At 42.8% G+C, this 16,662-nt stretch overlaps 1 protein-coding gene across 1 annotated transcript in view; it reads right to left on the bottom strand.

The window, feature by feature from the left end:
• LOC122792910 (caspase-8-like) overlaps positions 1-16,662 on the bottom strand; it is a 743,641-nt gene that overhangs the window by 674,397 nt on the left and 52,582 nt on the right. The window contains exon 2 of the mRNA XM_044060467.1: positions 9,599-9,704. Coding sequence (XP_043916402.1) covers positions 9,599-9,704 — 106 coding nt within the window. The remainder of the gene's footprint in view (positions 1-9,598; positions 9,705-16,662) is intronic.

Raw genomic sequence — 16,662 nt, 5'->3', positions numbered from 1 at the left:
GATATGCAGATGTGTTTCCTTTGGAGACCATTGTCCTTGAATACATCTGCCCTCCATGTGCGCCCCCCATCCAAGGTCTGAGGCGTCTGTGGTCATGGTCTGTGTTATCTGAGTTTTTTTGAATGACATACCTGTGTTTGACTGGCTTACTGAGGCCCACCATAGAAATTCCTTTTGTAGACATGGAATGAGTGGTATGGTTGCTTCTAGGTTGTTGCTGTGTTGAGACCATAAGCTTTTTAGGTACCACTGAAGCTTTCTCATGTGTAGTCTTGCTAGTGGAACCAGGAGAATGCAGGATGCCATGTAACCCATGGCCTGTAGGAATCTCCTTGCAGTCATCTGGGTGAGCTTTGCTAAACTTTTGAAGTAATGAGTTAACTTCTTTTGTCTTCTGTCAGGTAAGCCATTTGAGAGGCTGTGTCTAGTTTGGCTCCTAAGAAGGTTATTTGCTGGGATGGCTGAAGTCTTGACTTTTGAAAGTTGACTGTGTATCCCAGTGCCTGTAGCAAGTGTATGACATAATTCAAGTTTTTTGTCAAAGTTAGTTTGTCGTCCGCTTGTATGAGGCAGTCGTCCAGGTACGGGTAGATTTGGATCCCCTGGAGCCTGCAATGAGCAATTACTGAAGCCAGGCATTTCGTGAATACTCTGGGCGCAGTAGATAAGCCAAATGGCAATGCTGAGAATTGATAATGCTCTGGCCCTGCAAGAAATCTGAGGTATCTTCTGCAGCTGTGTCTGATAGGGACATGCAGGTATGCCTCCTTGAGGTCCAGAGTAATCAGCCAAGACCCCTTGCCCAGCATGGGAAGGAGTTGCTGTTGAGTCAGCATTTTGAACTTTGGTACTATGAGAAAAGTGTTTAAAGCGGACAAGTCCAGTATTGGTCTCCATTGAGTTTCTTTTCTTGGAACAAGGAACAGTCTTGAGTAAAACCCCTGACCTTGTTCTTGTTGTGGAACTTTTTCTATTGCTTTGATCTGAGCAAGCATAGAAATTTTCTTGATAGCCTCTGCCCTCTGATGTTGTGGAAGGTTTGGCATACCTTGTTTCCTTGGTAAGGTATGAAAATGGAACCTGTAACCGTGGTCTATAATGTCCAAAATCCATTTGTCCTTTGTCAGTCTGTGCCAATTTTTTGAAAATAGAGATAATTTTCCACCCAAAGGAGCTTCTGCTTGCTCCTTGGTCAGCGGAACTAGAGGAAAGTCATTGAGATTGTCCCTGTGGCGCAGGAGAAACCCCTGTGTCACTTCTTTGGTTTGCTGGTTGCCATTGTTGTCTCCTGTAGGATCCTCTGTATTGCCCTCTTCCTCGGGCACGCCTGTTTTTGCCCCTTTGAAATTTTTCAGGATTAGGAAAGGACCAGTTTTTAGAAGGCCAGTTCCTGCTGAATCTGGGTGGCTGAACCTGGAGGAAATCTTTGACTGTCTGGACTGACTTGGCTTTTTCCTCAATGGACTTTAACACATCTTTAGCATTAGCACCAAAAAGCTTGTTCTTTTCCAAAGGTGCATCAAGAAGTTTTGCCTTAACATGATCTGGTAAAGGTTGTTCTTTTAACCATGCATGTCTACGAATGACCGCCCCTGTCATAGCTGCCCTACATGAAGCTTCCAATGCATCATATCCACACTGTAGAAAGTGATTGCTAACTTGCTGAGAATTATGCACAGCCTCCTGCAAAGACTTCCTATCTAAAGGTTCAGGAGAGGCCAATCTTTTCTGTAAATCATCTAACAGGAAATCCTGATATTGAAACATGTGAAAGAGACAATTGAGAGCCCTCATAGATAAAGTAGTGGAAGTGTAAACCTTCTTCCCCCATCTCTCTAATGACCTTGCTTCCCTGTCGGAAGGCAAAGGGTTTTTGGAGGTGGTAGCTGAAACCCCTTTAGGCCCCTGGGAAATTGTTTCTAAATCAACAGCATGGGCCCTAAAGAAATGAGAATGGGTTTCTGGGACCCTATAGTATCTGTCAGGCTTGACAGGAGCAGGAGGAAGAGAATCAGGGGTAACACTGGAGTCAGAGTATAAATCATCCAAAACATCAAGCACAGGAGTTATAGCTAAGGGTCTGTGTTGGGGCTTTTTAAGGAAGGTTCGAAGGCGCTTTCTGGAATCTGAATATTCCTGGCCTTGCCACTTAAAATGCTCCCTCATGGAATGCAGAACTTCCCCAAAAGAAATATCCTCAGGAGGAGAGGCCGAGGGAATGGAGTCCTCTGCATCTGAATCCTCATAGGTCTGGAAGGGCTCTTCCTGGCTTTCGGAGTGAACAGAGTCCTCAGAATCTTCATCTGAAGGAGTAGGGTCAGAGGCTTCAACCCTGGGCCTCTTATCAGGAGGAGGCTGGGATCCTCTCTCAGGATGGGCCTGGGAACCTCTGATCAGGGAAATTAAATCTGCGGCCATAGCCATGATTTGAGTTTCAGGAGTAGGCTGAGGTAAGGTTTTAGCAGTAAGATGCTTGGACTTGCTGGCTGCCTTAGCACGTGTGTAGGCCTTGATAGACATGGACATGGGAGGCCTAGCCGCTCCACGTGCAGGAGTGACCTTATCAACAGCAATGGTCTCGGGCATTTCCTCGGTTTCAGTATCCAGAGGAAAGTCAATAACTGGCGTCGGGGTAGCCTCCGGTATCGGAGGTATCGGTAATGCGGTGTCTTCGGTTTGGAGCGGTGGAATAACCGCCTCAGAGGGAACCGGGGCACTCACGGTTAGTTTTGGCGTGGTGTCAGTTGAAGACGCGGGCCGAGGATGTCGTTCCCGGTCTTTTCGTTTCTTAGGAGTCTGCGTTGTCGGATGTTCCGACGGCATTGTATAATCAAATTTTTTGCCGAAAAAGTCTTCAGCGAACTCCGCCCGGCGCCTGAGTGCGCTTATTGAAGCGAGCACAGGCGGCACAGGCCGAGACGTCGTGGTCTGGGCCAAGGCAAGGGAGGCAATAAGAGTGGAAATCCTTATGAGGTATTTGTTTACCACAAGACAAACAATTATTTACTTTTTCAGTAATTTCTGACATCGGCTGAGGCAAGAAAAGGTCCCCAACGGGGTACTTAGCTTTTTTGATGACTTCGGTTTCGAAGAATACAGGAGCTGACCGACCGGCACTTGCGAACTGCTTCTGCTTCGGGCACCGCGCGGCAAGAAAGACTGAAGAAGATGGCGTTGGCTGATGCTTATGTACTCCAGCCGCTCTGACGTCGGAGAGAAATGAGACATCAGCCGACGTCGGACCCAGACTTTGGAATCCGGCCGACCGAGGGCTGCCTGAGGCAGGACAACCCATATGTTATGACTGCAGTTGCATTCTTGAAGGACATCTGAGGTCGCAGACAGAAAAAAGAAAAAAATGAATAGGGATATGAATGATTACAAAAATGGTACTACTTTCTCTTGGCAACGAAAAAATAGAAGGGGGCTTGATTCTGCTTTTAGCAAGGGAAGCAGATCACGCTCTGCACGTTCTTCACGTGAATCTTCCTTTTCCTCAGGGGATATGGTGTCCAACAGTCACAAAAGCATTTTGTTTGAAGATTTAAATGTGGAAACAGAGTTCGGTGCAAGCAGCAGGAGTGGAGGATCCCAATGTATCGGTTCAAGGCAAGAGACGAGGAAAATGCAATCAGGGAAAGGGCAAGAAGAATTAGACTGTTTTGTAAGGCATAGAAAGGTCTGTTCGAGTCCTTCAAGTACTGCTTTTTGTCATTTTGAATGTGCACATGTTGTTGGATATGACCAGCAGAATTATTTAAGTATAATCAACTTATCTGACCTAGCTTTATCCAGTGAAGCTAGAAATATTTTATTGAAAGGCACAAAATATGTCCCCACACACTTGCCCACTTTAGCTGATTTGTTGGGGGAAGTTAAAAGATTTTGCAGGAAACTACATTTAAGGTTTTTTTTTCTCCAACAAGCAGCTTGAGAAATGTAGTAGTGTGGAAGTGGGGGACGATTCTTTATTGGATGATTAGGTTCAGGTATAGGTTTAGGTTGTGATGTATTTGAGGTTGATGAATGCAATTTTAAATACATGACAGGTTACGGTAAATTGCAAATTCCGAAAGTTCCATACGCAAGTTCATTTTTACCACCAAAGACATCCCCCGCAGTTGACATGTTTGAAGCAGTTCTTTGTAGGCAAATAGAGGTGGAATTTTTGAATTTTCTAAGAAAGGAGAAAGCATTTAATTTAAGTAAACAGGAGTGGATAGCTTTGAAACAGCTACTGTGTTTAAGTGAGCAATATATGTATTCACACAGGCAGATAAGGAGGCAGTTGGGTGATTCTGGCCAGGAAAGATTACAATAATATGATATCTGAATTACTATCAGATAAGAAGGTGTATAGGAAACATTAAAGATGTTCCTCCCGGGGGTACAACCTCATGTCAAGAATACTACAGAGGTACTGGAGTGTGTACAGAAAATTCAGTGGCATCCTGAATTTTATTAGGCTTGTGTGGATATTAAGTCTCTATACACCAATATTAAAATTAAACAAGGATTAGAGGCCATTGCGAAAATGAGAAGCTTGTATAATAAAAATTTGCAGCATTTTCATCTGACTCCCGAGGTGTTTTTTGGTGAATTTTTGGTCACAGGAACAGTCTGTTTTATTTTATCATGTCTCTGGAGAAATTTCTGCATCAACTTGTCCAGATCAGCTTTGGTTAGGCTCCTGGGAGGCATGGCTAACAGGAAAGATAAAGTGGTAGAGTTAGGTCTGAAGTGATGGTACTTTTTTTTCCTGTAGGATGAGAGAACGAAGCATACATAACACATGCTCTGGAGAAAAACTCAGCAGGATATTGGATCTGACAATGATCTGATCCAAAACAGCACCGTCTCTGAGGGTTTTGGATCAAAAGAGGAAGAGCAATGCTGAAAACTCTTCCTCAAAGATTTCGACTTCTCCTTATCTTTGACTTAGGTTCATAGGATGATACTAGGCTATTGGCCCAGAGGCCCTTATATGCATAGCCAAGAATTTCACCCATGCCCCCTCAAAGTAAGCACCTGTTTCCCCTGTCCAGCAGAGACACAGGTAGGATCCCAGGGGTGTATTTTCCGTTTCCCATCCAGTCATCCAGGCTCCTTTTAAAGAGGGCTTACAGAGGTACTCTGCTTGACATGGAGAGGGAGACTATTCCACAGATGGGGGAGTCTTTGGGACACAAATCTATCCTGCCAACAGTTCTATTAATGTCACAGACAAGATTAAGGCCTTGCATGTGGTTTGTGCGAGAGGAGTTTGTCTTACGGATAAGCAACAACTCCATCAAGGCTGGGTCTGAGATGGCCTTGTATGCCAGACACAGGTCACCTCTGAGCAGTTTGTATGAGACTGAGTAGAGGGACAGGGCTTTTAGCCTATCTGTATAGGATAGGTGTTTGAGACCCTAGATTTTCCTGGTCAGGAACATCTGTGGTCTCACAAACTGCTGCATGTGCTCGACAAGGTACATGCCGAAGGGGGCATTGTACTCAATAATGGGTCTGATAAGGGAGGAGTACAGGGATGTTATGACTTCCTTGTTCCTGGATGAAATACCCTTATTTATGAGGTGGGCCCTGTAGAAAGTCTTCCGTACAACAGAGGCAACATGGTGGTCAAAAGTCAGGTTGCTATCAACCTGGGTGCCCAAGCCTCTCACAACTGACTGCGTGCTTAGTACGTTGTTATTAATGTGATAATTAGTGGGGATGCCATTTTCCCCAAAGAGGATAATGCTGCCTTTCTTGGCATTCAGTTTGAGGCCATGCTTCTGGCACCAATCGTTAGTTTGGGTAAAGCCCCCTTGGAGGATGTTCACATCACTAGGGGAATTTAAGACAGCACCCAGCTTGCAAGTCATCTGCAAACCTGGTCAGCCACAGACCACTAGTTCTGACTTGCACCTCAGAAAAGTATATCCCAAACAGTACAGACCCCCAAGACCAATCCCTGGGGTACACCACTCGTTATGGGTCTACTACTAGATGTGGCTTCCCCCACTTTGACTGAGTGGGTTCTATCAGTGAGCCAGTTAGCTACCCATCTGGTAACATACAGGTCTTTATTTCTTTTTCTTTCTCCCCATTTTTTGTTTAGTCTGTCAACTGATTTTTTGAGGAGAAGACAAAGAAGTAGAAGAAGGATGGGAGAAGTCCTTTTAAGATAAATTGTTGGACAAAAGCTTCACAGATGGAGCAAGATGTGTCCAGATGTGAAGGGCCCAGAAACAGACACATTTATCATCAGTGTCAGAGTTGGGTAGCTTGTGAGAACAACCTACACACTTTTTTAAAACCAGATGACTTACTGGACATGCTGAAAGGAAAAATAAAGTATGGTAACTACAACACCAGTAATACAATAATCTTAAAGTGAAGGAAAGGTATGCAAAAATAGAAAACTTTTTTTTGTTCAATAAAAAACACTCTAGACAAGAAATTCAACACCCAAGGTGAAGAAATGGGGAAAAATAAGATAAAGAATGAGTAGATATAGCAAAATATATTCATATAACAGTAATCAAACTGTTTTAAGCTAAGAAATACGAATATTTCTAGAATATTTGTCAAATATTAATGACTTATCTCCTAAGCACCCACAGATCCGTCCTATACTTGTAGCAGCAAATGAGATCTGGGGTATTTCACATAACACCATAGATTCATAAGTAAGTACTAGGCTAGCTGCCCTTACAAGCCATTTTAGGCCTAGCCATTTTCCCTTTTTGTGCTCAAAATAGCCTATTTCTAGCTCAGAGATTATGAGTAAGAGGAGGAGCCTGAGCACCAGATCCAGAAGATTGAAAGTGTCCAAAGTCAGATCTGACACAGATCACAGACTCAGAGATTGAGGAACATTACAAAAGAGACAGCATTAGATCCACGATTATGCTGCACAGGGTAACCAATATGTATGACATTATTACCAGAACTTATGTAATATGAGATATTTAGTTACAAAACCAAATAATTCTGCAAAACACTGTGAAAGAAATATGTCATTTAAAATAAGGAAGATTGAAAAGCTTTTTCTGTGCAATTACTGCCCCCAGCCTGCTATCCATCAAGTTGACTCTTGATCAGACATTATGTTGTCCAGTTTGGGGAGCTTTTATCCTGACATCCATGAGGATGCTTTGTGCGCTCAACTGCATCCTTGCAATGAGAGCATTTTCAATTTTTTTATGGTTTAACCCCCACCCCTATTGGTGACCTGAGCAATAGTGTCGGTACAGACTGCTCAGTTCCCTCTTTCCCTGTATGTATTCTCACCTACATGTGCTATTGGCTACCATCACTGGGTTCATTGGCCACATCCTCAAGGCACCTGCTCCCCATATTATGACACCCTTCCATTCTCCGGCTGAGGCAATGTAATTAGAGCAGTAGCATGAGCCAGGAGGAAACCAACATCTCTCAGCCAGGAGGGAACCAACATCTCTCCCCCGGGAAGGGAACACTCCTCTCCCTGCCTATGTCCACAAGTATCCAAGCCATTAGCTGATCTGATCTGGGCCATAATCAAGGAGTTATCCCTCAATGCCACTGGTACACTGAAAAACTGTTTTGTGTTAAAGAAAAAAAGAAAAAGAAAAAAAAAACATGTGGGACACTGCTGTGTGAGGAATGTATGTTCTACATATCATAAACATTTCAAAATACTCTGCACTTTTAGTATTCATCTCTGGTGCGAATTAGTAAAAGATATGCTTTGTAAACATTTGCATATTTACCAATATGTTTAAATTATAATAAAATAACTCTTCTTCTCCTGAACAGCATCACTTTATCTTTACTATTGGCCTAAATTACATTCACGTCTGACAGATGGGGCAACAGTTCAGCATCTCATTTGCAGGATGGAATCTCAGGAGTTCAGCACACCCCAATGCTGTATTATAGTGATCAGTACTGGAACATGAATTTAAGCACTTTGTGTGGAGACTGAACTTACAAATCTTATGACTTTTCTGGCAAATGCAGCTATGCTGTCTTAATCTTAGCTAACCTTAAAATCAATGCTGGACTTATAGGTTATAATCTCAAAAGGCAAAAAAAATCATTTAAGCAGCAGTTAGGGTATATTCTAATGTACCACATTTATGGCACACAATGCACATGGGAATGATTACAAGTGCTGTAAAAATCAGTTGTGCTATGAGTGTTGTAAAAACAACTCCATTTTTACCTCACTTCATGGTTATATTTTCAAGCAGATCAGCACAAAGGCAAGATACCTAGCTCACAGCTCTAGGTTTCACACACGACCTCTGAGCAATGTCTGTATGAGGTCTTACATAGTTCCTCATGACTGTGTAGGTTTTCCCCAGGTACTCTGAATTTCTCCTACTTCTCACAAACATGCCAATTATTTCACTACACTAAAATGTCTAAAAATGTGTTGCATTTTCCTTAACCCTTGTGGTTCATTTGACAATGCAAAGAGTCTTAGAAGGATCACTTCACCTACCCAGTTAACAAATAAATAAAATGTAAATGTAACACAAGTAAAACTTAACTAAACTAGAAATAATGGGAGCATTCTTTGCATATTTTTTGTTAAAGCACATAGTAAGATTTGTGTTAAGCACAGAAAATAGCACCAACAACTTAACACCAGACGCACACCCACTTAAGCAGTTATGTACTACTGACGCAAAGCATAACACCCCAGCACTGCTGCTCAAACCTACATTGAATCCTAACTATTCTCAACTTCCTTACCATGCACCACAGCCTGCAATCTGTTTGGTGCACATTGGACAGGATGTGCCATTAAAATGACAGTTCTTTGGTCCTGGAGCTAATCAGTCGATAATGATGGGAGGTTTAGGATATCCCTCATACAACCACACTTCCATATTGGCAATGCTGTGAAATAAGCTAAAGGCAGTGCATTAGCCAAGCATGTGCATATACATACAAACACATACATGGTAAATGGCAAGCAGTTTCATATCTTTGGTAGGTTCCATGAAGTCCCCCCTCCTTCCCAAAAATAAGTCTACCTAGAACTAAGTCAATCAGAGCAGTCAACTCACTTTTCAAACTTGCATTTAATTCTGTGGGGGTATCCCCTATACTGGTACACACCATAGCAACATCTTTCCATGGATAAGCATTTTGGATATGTGCATTACAGGAGTACATAAATAACACACTACTGGATGAACACCACTTTGGGGCAATTAAGTTAAAATATATAAAACAGGCAGGTGCACAAATCTTTTTAAATGATCCCCATCCACCATTTTCTTCCTCCATCATGTCCAAAGCCCTATCCCTAACTGGCTCATAGGCAGCATTATGTAACTATGGACTAAAATTATGAATAAATATCTATGGTACATGCAGATGCCAAAGGCCTCTCAGAAAACAATAAAAAGCAATAGAGTTAAATGCTGGGACACCTTCAAGTTCAAGCTTTCAATGTCCCATTTCTGTAACCACATCTTATGAACTAACTATACAACTGACATTATGCAACTGTGTCCTGAGCAGCAGGGACAGTCTCAAAAGAAGAGAGTATCAGTTGAAAATAATGTACTACAGATCCAACAAAATAAGATAAGTAAAGCGAGGTTTAACTTACCATATTTTCCTCAAGTTTACACTTGGGAAGCTGATCTTGTAAAAGAAACTTTACAGCTTTTAAATCATCTCTAGTTATGTTCTCAGACAGATGAAAGAGCAGTTGCCTGGGAAAAGACAAAGAGCATGGTCTATTTAAATAACAGAAGTATTTTGTTTCTGTAAGTGTATTCTATAAAGCCAAGTAACATTCACACATTACTTGCTTACACAGCTAGGCCTGAAATTTCTGTTATAAGTTTTTTCTGTTATTTATGAACATTTAAGACTATTACATTGTCTTGTTGTCCACTACATGCAGATATTGTGCCATATTTGTTTTTTATTAATAACTTACCTAAACTGCTTAAAACATCCATTGCCATTGGATGACTAAAATGAGGGGACAAAAGCAATGCTGACAAAATATAGAGCTGATATGAATTGGTATGGACCCAGATATACACCAATAGTCTGGAGATTGGTACATTATACACAATATAAAACCTGGTAAATTTGGGCACTACAATTACAGAAGTTCCCCACTGGTCCTAGACAGGCCGTCTGCAGGTCATACATACACAGCTACACAAGCTCTTTCATTTTCAAGGCTCCGATGCCTCCTTCTGAAATGCATACATACTTCTGTGTATGCTGCAGCAGCTCCAGTACTATACATGTTTTATCTGCATGGCTCTCTCACCTCCAAATGAAACACATACATGCTTCTGTGCATGTCATAGCCGTTCCAGCTCTGGATATGCTTCCTTCAGAAGGACGCAGCTACAACCCAAATAACTACCTTCCCTTTCCCTGAAGGAGCAGAAATTGACAGAAATACTCAATCTTTCTTCTTCCAGCAAACACAGAGTACTCACTGTTTACTCATGAATGAAGATTTCTGCTGCATTAATTATCAATAAAGTGCAAGTTATAGGAAGATTACAAACATTCGCAAAAATCTAGGCAGTCTAATGAACCAGTGTTAAAACATTAAACATCCTGCACTGAAGTACTTTAAGTCTTTATAGCTACATATAATAAAAACATATGCAGTGGAGGTCATCCAGAGAAGTAAAACTTAAAATATACTGGGTAAAGCAAAAAGACCACCCCAGCCAAAGACAAGCATGGCAGTCTCTACTTTTATACCCTGAAAGAGAAGACCTAAACAAATTTTGTTTATACTTTAGTGGCTGTATTTCTGGTGTACAGGGGGTGGCTGTATTTCTGATGTACAGGGGTGGCTGTATATCAGTTAAAGTGTTTACCTCAGAAGTACAAGGTACAGGGCTTGAATCTCACCTTGGGAAACATGGCTAAGCTTAAAAAATGTCCCCTGGGGTCATTAGCTTCGTAATCATTTATGAAACCTGTGTGTTGTTAGGCAAAGATGATGTTGGTATAATCCAGTCTTCTATGGATAGACATTTCATGGCTGGTTAAGATTACAGATGTGAGTATGCTGCAAAACTAACAATAATGGAAATTATTACATCAAATCAATATGGGATGACTTGACAGCCAAAATAAGGACAATTTATTCAAGGCATGGGATAGCTGGGTTGACAAGTTACTGAAGACAGTAAGTGAGGTATTGGAGTATCTGTTAATAAAAAGTACAGTTTTGTACCTACCATAAATGTAGATGTTCAAGGATCCACATTGCTGCAGTCCTAACTATTGGGTAGTCCGCTGTCCAGTCGGCCCGAATACCAAAGTATATGGCTGACGTCGGTCAGGGCGCATTAGACTGACGTCAGTACGTCAGGGTACTAATGCGCATGACCGACGTCATATCCTCAGTCTTTTCTTGCCCCAGATGTCAGAAGACCCTGAAAAGCTAAGGCCAAAACCAAAAATTCCAAACATACCTGCACCAAAAATATGTACAATATATACAAAATTACCAGAATATAACCTCACCTACACAACCACCCTAAACACAGAGTGGAAGGAGGGAGGGTAAATTGGACTGCAGCAATGTGGATCCTTGAACATCTACATTTATGGTAGGTACAAAACTGTACTATGTTCTTCATTCCACATTGCTGCAGTCCTAACTATTGGGTAGAATCCCAAAGCAGAGGTAAGGGAGGCTGGCAAATCATAAGGAAGCAGGAACTGACAACATGCCTTGCAAAATAGCTGTGGCAAAACCAGCCCTAGACTTAGAGTAGAGAGGAAGGTGATAATGCTTAGAGAAAGTATGCACTGAACTCCAAGTAGCTGCCTCCAAAATATCCTTAGTGGCCACCCCCTTTAGAAATGCTGTAGAAGTGGCAGTAGCCCTAGTGGAATGAGGCCTAATTCCAGCTGGAATCTCCTTGCCATGATGGGAATAACAAAATGCAATGCAAAACCCAATCCACCTAGAAATAGTTTGTTTTGACACAGGCTTGCCCTCTGAACCCAAAGCAAAGAAAAACAACTGCTGAGACTGCCTAAAATCCTTAGTCCTGCTCAAATAATAACGCAATTGCCTGTGTACATCTAAAGTGTGCAAAATCTTTTCCCCTTTATTTTGGGGATCTGCATAAAAAGTAGGCAAATGAATAGTTTGGTTTAAAGCCACACTAGAAACCACCTTAGGCATAAAGGAAGGATTAGTACGTAAGATACCTATCCTTATGAAAAATCAAAAGGCTCTACCGCCATAAGGGCCTGCAACTCAGAAACCCTTCTTGCAGAAGTAATGGCCAACAAAAAGCAGTCTTCCATGACAAATATTTCAATTCAGCAGTAGCCGAGGCTCAAAAGGTTGTAGAGTAAGTTTCTCCAACACAAAATTGAGATCCCAAGCAGGAGTAGGAGCTCTACGTGGGGGTCTTATATTCTTTGCCCCTCTAAGAAATTGCTTGAACAAAGGATGAAAACAATGGTGGGTCACAATCATAGTGAGCTGAAATTGCTGCAGCATGAATCTTAATGGAAGAGAAAGACAAACCTTTGTCCAATAACTCAGTAAGATATTGAAGAGCCACACTCAAATTAGGCTCAGAAATCTCCAAATTGTTTGCTGCACTCCAAAATAAAAATCTCTTCCATTTTCTCGTACACTTTCCTTGTACTAGGTCTTCTGGCTTCCATAATCACATTTAAAACTTGTTGAGGAAGTTGAGACCTGCTGTCTTTCAAAACAGAATATGCCAGGCTGTTAGATGAAGAGATTGAAGCTTGACATTGAGCAGGTGACCGTCCCTCTGAGACAACAGGTGTGGAATCAAGGGTAAAGGCCATGGAGGCTTCCTTACCAGACTCCTCAGTAATGGGTACCAGTGCTGACGAGGCCAATCTGGAGCTATTAAAATCATCCTTGGCTTGTCTTGTCTGACCTTTAGAAGCACCTTTGGGAGAAGAGGCAGAGGTGGAAAAGCATACACATGAAGATTTTTCCAACTGAAAGAAAGAGCATCCACTTTCCAAGCTGTGTGATGAAACCTCTTTGTGCAAAACTTTGGCAGCTGGTGGTTTAGTGGAGAAGCGAACAGATCTATGTCTGGAGTTCCCATGACACTGTCAATTTTGAAATACATGAAGATCCAGTTTCCACTCGTGGGGATCCATGATTTGTCTGCTTAACACATCTGCTAAGGAGTTCTGTGCTCGGCAGAAACCTTGCCTGAAGAGTTAGTTGCAAGCTGAGCGCAGTCTCCCATAAAATCATTGCTTGCCTGCACAATGGGTAAGAATGTGTTCCCCCTTGTTTGTTGATGTACCACATGACAGTTGTGTTGTCTGTTAGAATCAACACCTGCCCTGGAAGAAGTAACTCCTTGAAAGCCATTAATGCAAACTGGACTGCTAACATCTCTTTCATGTTGATATGTAGATGCTGTAGTCTGGCCGGCCACTTGTCTTGTATCCACTTTCCATTTAGATGAGCTCCCCAAGCAATGTCTGAGGCATCTGTCGTTAGAATCTGACTCGCCTCTGGCCGGGTCACAGAGAGTCCCTTGTTTAGGTGACATTCCTGAGCCCACCACAAAAATTCCTTTTGAATGCAAGGTATTATTTGAATGACAGTGTCCAAATCCTGGCAGTGCTGTGTCCATACATTTTTGAGATACCATTGCAGCTTCCTCATATGCAGTTTGGCATTGGGAAGCACCAGAATACAAGATGCCATGAACCCTAAGGCTTGAAGGACTGTCCTTGCAGTCAGCCCGGACTGAAGAGATAGTTGATGGAAGTAACTGGAAAGATTCTTTTGTTTGTCCGGGGTTAAAAGGCCATCTGGGCTGCTGTATTCAGTCTCACACCCAGAAAGCACATGTCTTGAGAGGGTACTAGACTGGACTTTATTTCGTTCACAGAATACCTAGGCATCTTAGCACTGCTATGACATAATCCAAATGCTGTAGAAGGTCTTCCTTTTCTTGAGCTAGAATCAGGCAGTCGTCCAAGTAAGGATAGATTTGAATTCCTTTTAGCCTGAAGTAAGCTATCACTGGAGCCAGAACCTTTGTGAATACTCTGGGTGCAGTGGATAAGCCAAAGGGCAATGCAGAGAACTGATAATGAGAATTTCCAGCTCGAAAGCAGATACTTCCTGCAACTTAGTCTTATAGGCACATGAAGGTAAGCTTCCTTGAGATCTAAAGTTACCATCCAGTGATCCTTGCCCAGCAGAGGTAAAAGCTGTTGTAACGTCAACATTTTGAACTTGGGAATGTCCAGATAAGTGTTGAGGATAGACAAATCCAAAATTGGCCTCCACGTGTTCCCCTTCTTCGGTACTAGGAACAGGCGAGAATAAAATCCTAGGCCCCTTTCTGGCACAGGAACTGGCTGAATGGCCCCCATGTGGAGCAACAGAGAAATTTGCTTGTGAGCCTCTTGTCTTTGTAGAGGAGGAATGTCTGGCATGCCTTTGAAAGGAGGCATGGTATGGAAATAAAACCTGTAACCGTGGTGAATGATATCCAGAACCCATCTGTCTTGGGTAATTAAATCCCAATTTTCTTTGAAAAGAGACAGCCTTCCTCCCAAAGGTGCTGCCAGGCGAGAATGTACTGGCAGCTGAAAAGGCAGGTCATTGGGTCTGCTTACGAAAGGACTGACCCCTGCCCTCACCAGAAGTCTGAGCAGGGGAACTCCCTGTCCTAGGCCTAAAAGAACCTTGAGCTCTGCCCCTACCACGTCTAGACCTACCCCTAGACTGGGAATCATAAGCAGGATAAGTCCATCCCTTAGTAGGCCAATTTCTACTAAACTTGGAGGCTGCACCTGCAAAAATCATAACAGTTTGCATAGACTTAGCCTTGTCCTCCATTTTCTTTAAGACTGCTTCCACAGGCGAACCAAACAACACATCAGACTGCAAAGGAGCATCCAAAATCCTTGTTTTAACATGCTCAGCTAAATTCTGATCTCTCAACCAGGCATGCCTATGAAGAACAGAACCAGTGGCAGCCACCCTCGAGGAGGCCTGCACAGCATCAAAACCACATTGCAAGGAATGTTTACCCACCTGTTCAGACACATGAACTAAATCCTGCAACTCTTTACACTCAATACCTTCTGCCAGAGCATCCACCTTAGATTTCAATTGTGAAAGGAGATAATTCTGATATTTTAACATGTGAAACTGACAATTCAACGCCCTCATGGCTAAAGTGGAAGAAGTATACACTTTCTTTCCCCATCTATCCAAAGCCCTTGCCTCTTTATCAGGAGGAACAGGATTTTTAACAACAGAGGCCTTCACACCTTTAGGCCCCTGAGAGACAGTTTCGGGTCTGCCCTAGGACTCTTAAAAGATACTTATGAGCTTCAGGCACCCTATAGTACCTATCCGGTTTAACTGGGGCAGGAGGCAAAGAATCAGGATTGAGGGAAGCCTCTGCAAAACATCTTCCACCACATTCAGAACAGGAGGTATAGCTAAAGGCCTATGCTGGGGTAAAAACAAGAATTCCTAAGCCTCTTCCTGGAATCAGAGAAATCTTGACCTTCCCATTTAAAATGCTCCCTCATGGAATGCAGAGTCTCTGAAAATGAAAAATCCTCAGGAGGAGAAGCTGAAGGAGTAGAATCATCCACATCAGAATCAGAATAAGGAGGATACTCCTGCAAGTCTTCAGCCGAAGACTCAGAAGCCTCCGAACATTGCTCAAAACTCCCAAACTCAGGTTCCACCCTAGGCCTCTTATCAGGAGGGGGCATAGAACCTCTAATCATAGTAATCAAATCCTCTGCCATTTTAAGCATATGTTTCTTAGGCAAAGACCCTGAAGCACTAGGAGAAACCCCCACTGAAGTTAAACTTGGCCTGCCACTCAAAGAAGCCTTGGAAACAGAAGGGGAGGCTCTAACCACCTTAGGAAGAGAGGGAAGAACAGCCACCTGAGAAGCCCCCTCAGCCTGGCCTACTTCCTGCGAGGATACATCCTGTAACAGTAAAGTCTCTCCCTGAGACTCCAAAGAAATACCTGGCAAAACCTCCGGCTCCACTGAGCCTTCTAAAGATCCGACGTCTGGGACTGTCGGTTCTTCTACTCTAGGCTTTGCTGCTTTGTCCTTGCGCTTTTTGGCCGAAGCGGGCGGAGCCTCCGGCGGCATTTTATAATTACAACGCTTCCCAAAACTAACCTGGCACAGTCTAACCTTCTCTTAATAGTGCGTTTGTTAAATCTAGCACAAGAGCGGCATCCAACAACGTCGTGCTCAGGCCCTAAACAAGGTATACACAAAGTATGGTAATCCCTATGAGGTATCTGTTTCCCACAAGAAATACAGTTATTCACTTTTCTGACATCCGGTTAAATACTGAGGCAAGAAAAACCAAAATATTCCCCAATGGGGTACTTAGCCAACTTTGATTCGGTCTGAAACTCTGACTTCAGAAACTTTCAGAACGCCAACCTGCACTCGCAAAATTGCTTCTGCATCGGACCATGCGGCAAAAAAGACTGAGGATATGACGTCGGTCATGCGCATTAGTACCCTGACGTACTGACGTCAGTCTAATGCGCCCTGACCGACGTCAGCCATATACTTTGGTATTCGGGCCGACTGGACAGCGGACTACTCAATAGTTAGGACTGCAGCAATGTGGAATGAAGAACATCTATGATCCTCTTA

Source organism: Protopterus annectens, chromosome 2.part0 (assembly GCF_019279795.1).
Source record: "Protopterus annectens isolate FY-2018-M chromosome 2.part0, PAN1.0, whole genome shotgun sequence".
Taxonomy (NCBI): Eukaryota; Metazoa; Chordata; order Ceratodontiformes; family Protopteridae; genus Protopterus; species Protopterus annectens.
Note: the sequence above shows the minus strand (reverse complement) of the source record. Positions and strands in the feature narration are given on the sequence as shown.